General features: G+C 40.3%; 1 protein-coding gene across 1 annotated transcript; it reads left to right on the forward strand.

Moving 5' to 3' along the window:
• Positions 1 to 2,569: 2,569 nt before the first annotated feature.
• Positions 2,570 to 4,543, forward strand: LOC119408272 (glutamate receptor 3-like). Its single transcript, XM_037675076.1, has 3 exons — positions 2,570 to 2,828; positions 3,175 to 3,333; positions 4,431 to 4,543. Exons 1-3 carry the CDS (start codon positions 2,747 to 2,749, stop codon positions 4,541 to 4,543), a joined length of 354 nt encoding a protein of 117 aa, XP_037531004.1. The 5' UTR covers positions 2,570 to 2,746.
• Positions 4,544 to 9,910: the final 5,367 nt, after the last annotated feature.

A 9,910-nucleotide genomic window follows, 5' to 3' on the forward strand; every position in this document is an offset into this window, starting at 1 on the left:
AACAGTATTTAAAATGTTTCTTATTAAGGCTATATAAAAACAGCATAAATTGCGTGTTTCCTACTAGCTGTGCTTTCAGAACCACGGACAGCTCCACTCTCGCTGCCTTTTGTTTTCTCTGAAACACTAAGTCATTTTGTGTGGCTGACCACCATGAAACAGGTTTGCTGCTCTTAATTAAAGCTTTTTAACCTTCGCTTTAAACATACTCACTGTAAAAGTAGTCAAATGAAATCAAACTTAAAAGAAGTTTATCCTGAGCTTTGGCAAAATTATAGGTTTTTTTTTATGTTTACTCCAATACAACATTTTTCAGTCAGGTCTGTTAGGCCTGTGCCGGTTGTGTGTACTCACCCTGCAATTGCTGAGTGCTGGTGATGGAGTTCCTGAGCAACCACCTGTCTTCAATCCGGTTGATGAGTCCAGCTGCTACTTAAGCCTTGGAGGAGGTTCCAGTCTTCGCTGAATCATTCAGTCACCTTGGGTACTGTGAGACAGCCATTTTAGTGTTTTCTCTTGTGAACCTGTGTTGATCAACCTGTGTCTCCCTGTGATTTTAAGGCAAGACCTGGACTCACCTCCAAGATCTGAGACCTAGACGAATCTTCTCCAAACTGGACTCATTTCCTGTGGAACCTCATCACCCAGCGGGACACTCCTCCATCAGCCGCCACCTACAAGATACTCATCACGTCTCTTGGAAAATACAAGGTTTCATTCACCCAACAGACACCTCGCCTACCTCCCTGAGTCTGCCTTCGAAGATCCACCTGTAAGAGAAGGATTCAATTATCCAAAGTAGCAACAATATTCTCCTACCCATCATTAATCTGTCTTCCCCTTTTTTCCCCTCCCTTCCAGGAACTCAGACTTCCTGTTCCCCAGCACTGTAAATAAACTCACTGAACTTTTATACCGTGTCTGTAATCCTTCTCAGCTCTGGTCTGAATTTGAGTACGATTCCTGAGATTTATCATAACAAGGTCATCTGGACAGTTTCTTTTTTTATGCTGAAACGTTTCACCTTCCATCCAGAAGGCTTCATCAGTCAAGGAAACACACAACAAAACTGATTATTCCCCCAACAGCTTACTCCAGAGTGGAACAAACCAGTCATGTTGGTGCTAAAATGGTCTCCTGTTGGTTTCAACCAGTTTGGCGCGACTGTCAACAAGGAAGAGGGCCAGCAATGGAGGAGGGGTGTACCAAAGAGACCATCTTAGCACCAATATAACTGGTTTGTTCCACTTTGGAGTAAGCTGTTGGGGGAAGAATCAGTTTTGTTGTGTGTTTCCTTGACTGATGAAGCCTTCCGGATCGAAGGCGAAATGTTTCAGCACAAAAAAAGAAACTGTCCAGACGACCTGACTGAAAAATGTTGGATTGTATACCTGGATTAATGAGCATGGACTTTGTTGTTTACTCCAATAGTTTTGCAGACTTGTTGGCATGCGGTTTTGAAATGTGGGTCCACACTCAGTGTAAACAAAGCTGAATTTTCTACAAACCGCTGAAAGTTTGAGTCACCTGATTTCCCTGCATTATACTGGGCATAGTCTGTGTATGAATATGGCTGAATCAGACCAGTGTGATTTCTGGAGAAAATGTTTAGGTGAAAATATTAGAGTGAATCTGCTGCTTAACATGGAAGAAACCAGGAAGAGCAACAACTGAGACGGAGTAAATATTGTGGTCAAACAATTCTGGAGCATCAAACATGCAGAGGCCAGAATGCAAACACATGAAGTTGTTGCAAAACTCCAGGTAAGTTTGATCTTTTTTTTTAAATATTTTTTTCATTCATTCAACCATTATTTAAACAAATAAATCACATTGGGCCTCGACGACTCATTTACAAGTGAGACCTGTTTGGACAAACAAAAACAGTGGTTAACTGGACACATGTAGGAATTTTATTTATTTTTATCTCTTTTCACAAATAAATTCAAACAAATGGTGATGCAGTCACAAATTTTGCTTTCAAATTAAATTTTTACACAGTGGTGTAAAAAATAAAAATAAAAAAGTCTTTCTTTTTTTTTTCCTGTTTTTTTTTTATGAGTTTGCACTGAGTTCCTTCAATATTTGTTTTCTCAGTCCCAAGCATGGGCCTGTCAGAGACTCCTGGACACAAACTTTTGAGATCCCTTTTCCTGACAAAACAGCTTTAGACCTGCTGCACCTCTCCACCACCAACACCACCACCACCGCCCTTCCCATGCGTCTGGACAATGCAGCAGCTTCCACATCTGGCAGCAGCAGGCGCGCGGGAGTCCCGGCCCACCTGACGTTGCAGTGTTGTTTTATTTATTTATTTATTTATTGAACGGGTCAGCTGTGGACTCGTATTGATAAGTGGCCGCGCTTATTCCTAGGTGTCACAAGTCTGCCGCCTGGGGGTGGTGGTGGTGGGGAATCATTTTTAATTTAACGTCAGACCAAGTTTGACCAACACTGGCCAGCCGCGGCGGGTCCAATCAGAGTTCAGATCAGCTCCATCTTCCTTCCCCCTCCTCCCCTCCCCCTCAGCCTCCTTCTCCCTGCGCCTCTCTCTTTCTTAGTTGCAGGAGAGGAGGATTTTTTTTTTCTTTGCGCTGCAGCTGGGCTGCACCTCAATGAATGAATTGGTGCACTGTGAGCCACCATCATCTCTCCACTGGATATCCATTTGCTTTCATCCCGAACATATGAATCTGCTGAGAGGGAGCCTTTTGAGGAGTTGAAGAAGAGAGGTCGGAGAGAGAAAATGGCACAGCGCGTGGTGTTCTTCTTGTTCCTGTGGCTCTTTGAGCAGTCGTCCGCAGGCTTCCCCAATCAAATTAACATCGGTAAGTCTGCGCTTTGCCGAGTTGCGCGACTGCAGACCGCGCGTCCGTTACGACAGGCAAATTAAATGCGTTATTTATTCATTTTTATCCAAGAAACATGCGCGCGCAGCTTTGCGCAACTTGCTTTTCTGTGTTGAAACGCATCTGCTTTGGAAAACTACATTAAAGCTGCTTAATAAATGTCTAAAAAAACAGCAATTTAAAAAAAAGGTATATGTAATGAGAAAACCAAAGAGTTAAAGGCGCGTAGAGTTGTGGATCATTGAACCCGAAGCGGATAGAAACAGAAGCGAGTGGGACTGTGGGACAGTTCAGGTGTCTGATCCTGGTTCTCATCTCTCCAAAGGGGGGCTGTTCATGCGCTCCACGGTGCAGGAGCACAGCGCGTTCAGGTTCGCTGTCCAACTCTACAACACCAACCAGAACACCACCGAGAAGCCGTTTCATCTCAACTACAACGTGGACAACCTGGAGTCGTCCAACAGCTTCTCGGTCACGCATGCATGTGAGTGAGCATCCTCTGCCATGCCCTGCAGGTGGGATAAGTCCTGCTGGAGTTCTTCAAGTCTCACTGGAAAAAAAATAGATGCAGACGTCATGTATTTTTTTTTTTTTTCTTCACACTTTGTTCCCATCAAACGTAGGCAAAAGCATAAATCAACAAAACTTTAATTATACAAATATCATTTAAATGGTAAAAAGTTGTCACACATATTAAGTCATTTCCTGTATTTCTGTCTGTATTGTGCCAAACAGTAAGCGTTCTTCTGTTTCCACAGAACCGGATTTAATGATGCTCCTATATCTTTTCAAGCAGACTGTTTATCAAATAAGAAGTATGAACTTATCAGTCAAAACATATAAACACATTTTTATTGTCTGCCAGTACAAACTACAGGCATTTCTGTAATTATGTGTTTTTGTCTGTCTATTAGCAAAAAAATGTCATGCACCACTCTATGAATTGCAATGAAACACTCAGAAATCTATGACTTAATGTGCACCTCATCTGATGAACTTTTGAAATGAACCACATTTAAAATGGCTACCACCGCTAATCCACTTTATCACAAACAAAAATGGCTCTAAGTCAGTAAATGTAACTCATATTGAGCTCAAATTTGCTGTGGCAATAAGTCAGAGTTATCTCATGATATTCTCTGAGCGTTAACAGACCTAGCATGATCTATGTTTAAAACGGTGGTATTACTTGATGGAGTCAACTCTATTTGTCTGTTAGCATAATATCTCAAGAACCAGTGGACATATTGTAATGACATTCTTAGAAATAAGTCAGTGGATATCAATGTTCAACTGATTAAATTTGTGAGTAAATTTGATTACAGATGGCTGCTACAGTTAATTGTCTTCAGCAAACACAAATATTAATACACATCTGTCAGCTTTATAGATATCGAGAGGAAATGTGGTGTGGTAGTAGCTGAGAGTCCTTCCAAACACATACTCTGAGTGTGTAACAGATTGTGAAGGATTTGTTTGAACCTTTGATGAGCATTAAACGGCACAATATAAGGAACGGCTAGTTGAGCATTTTAAACAAGTGGAATTTGACATAACAGCCACCTTTTTGTTGGCACACAGCTCTGTCTGTCTGGCTGCTGCAGCTGTGTCCTTCTAACCCCTTCATGACATGGTCAGAACGGCCCCTTGGCTCCCCCGTCTGCCAGAGCGTCTCCAACTGCTCCGTCCTCTGACTCCCCCTCTGTTCCAGAGCATCATCCCCCAGCATTGCAGAGTCAGCTCATTAGCACTCAGCCCTCATAGCACCTCACCGCGCTGTCATTGGGTGAAAGGGGAAGCGAGAGAGAAGAAAAAAAAAAATCGGTATAGCTCCACAACCAAAGGCAGCAAATGAGTTGGACTCCGAGTTGCAGAGGAGGTGGGCCCGAGCAGTAAGTGAGCTGAAGCAGAGCGTCATATCAGAGGCAACAGAGCGGCAAGTGGCCCGTCAAAGGCATCCACAAGAAACAATAAGCAAATGAGAGGGAATAAATAATAGATAATGCTGTGCAATTTCATGCATGTTGAAGAGGAAGGGAGGGATAAGAGGAAACGAGCTGATACCAGAATTTAATTAAACACGGGGCAGACGGAGCCCCGTGCTCTTCCTGTGGGAGCAGTGACCCTGTTTAATGCTGCCATTTCTTAGACTCTTCATCATAATGTTGCAACACTGCAAGAAACTTTGGGAAGTTATGAACTTTGAAAAGTGCAGAAAATGTATCCAGAAGCATTACCATCAAAATATATGTCTTTGCTGCTTCCTTGCAAAGAAAAATGGCGAAGTGACCCTGATTGGATGTTTACCCACTACAACAATCATTTCCTGCAATCATCTAGAACAAAGAAACCACTTCACAACACGGCGGTGAAATCAGGGCTACGTTCTATGAGAGATCTTGGATTTCATTGTTTTTGCCGTTAACTGTTTAACTGTTAGCCAAATATTTCATGAGCTACTGGACAGATTTGAATTCAATTCAATTCAGTTTATTTATATAGCACCAAGTCACAACATAAGTCAACTCAGGCACTGAACAGAAACATTCATGTATAAAATAATAAGTTAACAGAAACATTAATATATAAAAACAATAATTTAAACCTATTTATCTATTGATATTTATACTTAATGAAACTCTCAGAAAGTAAACAATGGATGTATAACATGCATTCATATATACATACATACATATACAGTATATATATATATATATATATATATATATATATACTTTGTGTATATTTATATATATATATGTATACTTTGTGTATATATATATATATATATATATATAAGGTTCAAAGTTTCAAGGTTCTTTATTGTCATTCGCAACACATGTGGTGCATGAGCTGGAATGAAATTGTGTACACAGCGTCCCAGTTACATCCAACGATATCAGGCTGGTAGTGTTGTTGCTCCAGCTGAGGTTGTTATTCGGGTGCACACCCAAGTACTTGTAGCTGGAGACCACTTCCACTGCAGATCCTCTTATATTTGGGGCGGGTGTGTTTGTTCCATCTAAGATCCATGACCATCTCCTTCATCTTCTTCACATTGATGTGAAGGTTGTTCTTCCTGCACCAGCTCTCCAGATGTTCCACCTCCTGCCTTATAGCCAGACTCATTGTTGTTTGTGATGCATCCCACCACCGCTGTATCATCTGCAAACTTTACAACGTAACAGCTTGGATGGGTCGGTGCGCAGTCATATGTGAGCAGAGTGAACAGGAGGGGGCTCAACACACAACTCTGAGAGGCTGCATAAACCGTCACTGTCGAGATAACAACCAGGAATTTAAACTAAAATGCTGAGATAGACATGCCACAACAGCAGGTGGCAAAAACTTCCACATAACCAAAAATACAGACAAAAGTTTATTGTTAGCATGGCTATAAATTGTGCATATACAATAGCAGCTTAATATTGATTTGATAAAATTTACATTTTCCTCACAGTTATTAATCTTGTCCAGCAAATGATCAGAGTTTAAAGGTAAAAATGGTCTTAGAAAAGTGAGACACACGCAGAACAACTTGAAAAAGCAGCTGTGATTTTGTGGTCTGTTAGGCACAAATTAACAGTGAGCATCTGTGAAAAGGGGCTGCTATGTCATCATTTCTCCAAAGCGCTATATGAAACAGCAAAAACTGAGTGGCTAAAAAAAGCACTGCTTTGAAAAGCCATTTTAAACATCTCAGTATTTTTCACCAAAGGTACCTTCTGCATATGAATGAGAGGTGCAACCCCAGCGAAAAACCTTTATTTTGAAAAATATCTGCGTTAGTGTGGCTTTAGAGTGTTGGTGTGATGTTGCACGTCTTAAGCTTACCTGTCTGCCAGTTGAAAGACATCCTTTAGGACAACTTCAGTCCAATAAAACTATAGTTTAAAGTTCACAGGGACCAAAAGGCCTGAACCCCACACGTCAGACACAGCAGGACACCCCGAGGCGTTCTCTGTCTTTGTTCAAATTGGTCAAAGCCATTTTTCCATTACAAGATCGTGAATGTTTTTATTGTTGTGTTTGATAAGGCTGTTTGAAATAAAGAAAACACTTGCACTGCTTTAGAATTGAACCAGGGCATAGCCTTTGTATGTTTTTACAGTGTATATTAGGACACTTTTATTAAAAGCTTGCTCTGATGTTCTTGTTAGCTGAGCTGGCGAACAGCAGACAGCTCATGCTGAGCTCGCAACAGGCCACACGCACCTCAGATTGTCTCTACCAATGTAGGGGACAAAACAGAGATGACGGTTATTAAATATCACTTATCTGCTGACTTACAAGCCTTTCAGGCCGTGCTTTTTGGGGGTGAAGACCTCCGGTTCTCTGACTTTTACATTTGTCAGCTTTGTTGTTTGTTCTGCAAACTGTCACAATTATTTATTGGACATCCAAAGTCCCTTAGTCATCAGTCGACTCCTAGGGATGACTCAGCAGTAGTGTACATCCGTTTATAAAACTAAGACCTGTGTTATTAGTTGTACCAAAATGTATTTTTTATTTTTTTTTGTGTGTGTGCATGTTCTTTACTTTTATTACACATTCTTATGGGACAACCAGTACAAAAAGCCCTCTATTCTCCTTTTATGACGTTTTAGAAAGATTAGTTACTCTCATTTATTGTACACCCTTTTAAGTTTATATTTACTGGAGAGTATAATACAAATATTCAAAATACTGACTTCATTAAAAGCTTAGGTTTGTGTTAGTACAATTTCTTTTTAAGTTAAAGCTTACTGTTATTGAAAATGAGTGACTGTCAGAAAAAACAATGCATGGCTTTAGTAGTCCTTGAGTCCTGGATATGGACCTCAGAAGTGCTGCTCTGTCGTTTGGTGACAAGACTGTTGTAGCTTTGAAGTGACATAAGAAATTGTGAAATGTGCAATTACCAGCTCAGGGTCCATAATAGCTGCTGAGTCTGGGATTCAGGTATGCTCAAAGGAAACCCAAAAGTAGTTCAAAGCAAAGGGGACCAGTGTGAGGAAAGCAGAGCAGACAGCATTAATGTTGCTGATAGTCATGGCTTAGCCAACTTAATGGCACGGCTGTCCTTTCTCACCTGTTTACTCCTCATTTTTTTACCCGAGACAGAAAAAAAAAACATTAAACCCTCACGCTTCTTCTTTTCTTGCTATTTATAAGATTACTTGCCTTGATGCTTGTTAAAAGCAACATTTTCATTGCTTGGCTTTTGAATTTCATCTCAACATTCCTCATTCTGTCATTTTGCTAATGGTTTGTGTCTGCCAACCCCTTTACATCTGCCCACCCCCTTTCTTGAACCTCCGTGTCTTTAAACTCTGGCAAAAGCTCGTGGTTCTTTGGCTATTCTGATCTCAAACCATATCTCACAGTTCTTCAGACAACATGGTCTCATTCCAAGAAGTTAGATACAATTACATATTTTGCCTGCCATTTTTATGAGCTAACTAGCTGCTAGTTCTGCTCTAGATATAACAGCAGAAATACTGTAGGTATATTGACATAGCAGCCTAACTGGTGCACGCTCACCAACACTTTGTGCTTTAGAAACCAAAACAACAACGAGGCTGTTTTTACAGTTTAACTTGGCTTCATGTCCACTTTGTCCTGGTCCAATCACTATTTAATGTTGACCTTGTGCTGAAATTGTTCATAAACAAGATAAAGTTGTTAACAATATTATACTTCTGTTATTTGTGTTGATCACTTTATGACCTGGTTGTATAACACGAATGATAGCATGCTATGAGCTTAATACAGCATTGGTATTGTGCTGTTGCAAGGTGTTTATGACTAAATATTCTAAATATTTATTTTATCTTAGAATTATACAAATCTTTGGGTATTTTTTTAGGCTATCACCCTATATCATTAAATAAACTGTTATTTTCTCCCATTTCTTGTTAGCTCCCATACATTGCAAAATATTTGCTTTGATGGTTGCTGATAATGATGCTACTTGAAACGTTTAACATGCAGCCCATACTGCAAAACATTTCCTGCTGGTACCAGTAATGGTCAGTCATGTCATCTGGACTGTTTCTTTTTTGTGGAAATTCGTTTTGCCCTCTTTCCGGAGGCCTTCATTAGTCTGAGGAGTCCCAAGTAAAGAGGACAGTCCCGAGAAACCATCTTATCACCAGCAAACTGGTTGGTCCACTAAAGGAGTCTACTGCTTAGTAGGTAAAAGTTTACTTGGGAATCCTCAGACTGATGAAGCCCTCTGGATAGAGGGTGAAACGTCTTTCCACAAAAAAGAAACTGTCCAGATTACCTGATTGACCATTATTGGATTTTGTACCTGGATGGTTGAGCATGAACTTTGATTTCCTGCTGGGAATTTGTAATTATAAAGAAGGTTACTAATTTATAGACTCATAAGCTGCAGAAACCAAAGACCTTTTTCACCTAGTAGTTCTGTGATAGGTCCACCTAAATTAACATCTGTTTATTCTGCTTCTGGTACTTTAACAAATATGTCAATTGAGTGTCCTGCAAAAAGGTGAGCTATTGTCGATAAAGCTACATTGCAGAACCAAAAGAGAAATGGAGTGTAACTCAGCAGGGTTGACATGGAGCACTCTGCATGATGTGTTTGTCAGATATGTCCTATTTTCAATCCTTCAGTTGACTGGCTGCACAAACCGTCACCACTACATCACTCAGTCGAGACATCATGCCTGCTATCCCTCACAAATACTGGCTTTTAAGGCTCTGTTACTATTTTGCTTGGTGGTTCAGAGGAATAACTGTGGTGGGTAGACTTTACTTACCCCATGTTGTCTCAGTCCTGGGATACACAACACTGGATTTTTGGCCGATATCCAATATGCCAATATGTTAAAACGTATTTGGCTGATAACCAATACCAATACCAATATTTTTTCTTAGACCTACTTACAGAGACTACATAGCTTCCTCTGCTGTGGAATTAAAATACTACATTATTCTGTATGATCATTGTCATTTTGGCCTGCTACCAAATGCAGATATCAAAAAGGGGGCTGGAAATGATGTAACACTTCAACTTGGATTATGTTTAATGTCAAATTTATTCATGACATTTA

Source organism: Nematolebias whitei, chromosome 4 (genome assembly GCF_014905685.2).
Source record: "Nematolebias whitei isolate Nwh7 chromosome 4, NemWhi1, whole genome shotgun sequence".
NCBI classification, from domain to species: Eukaryota; Metazoa; Chordata; class Actinopteri; order Cyprinodontiformes; family Rivulidae; genus Nematolebias; species Nematolebias whitei.

Excerpts from the sequence above, each read along its gene's own strand:
- LOC119408272 (XM_037675076.1), top strand. The coding sequence starts at position 2,747 with ATGGCACAGCGCGTGGTGTTCTTCTTGTTCCTGTGGCTCTTTGAGCAG. Across the intron at positions 2,829-3,174 it reads CCCCAATCAAATTAACATCG|GGGGGCTGTTCATGCGCTCC; the intron begins GTAAGTCTGCGC and ends ATCTCTCCAAAG. Across the intron at positions 3,334-4,430 it reads CTTCTCGGTCACGCATGCAT|CTCTGTCTGTCTGGCTGCTG; the intron begins GTGAGTGAGCAT and ends GTTGGCACACAG.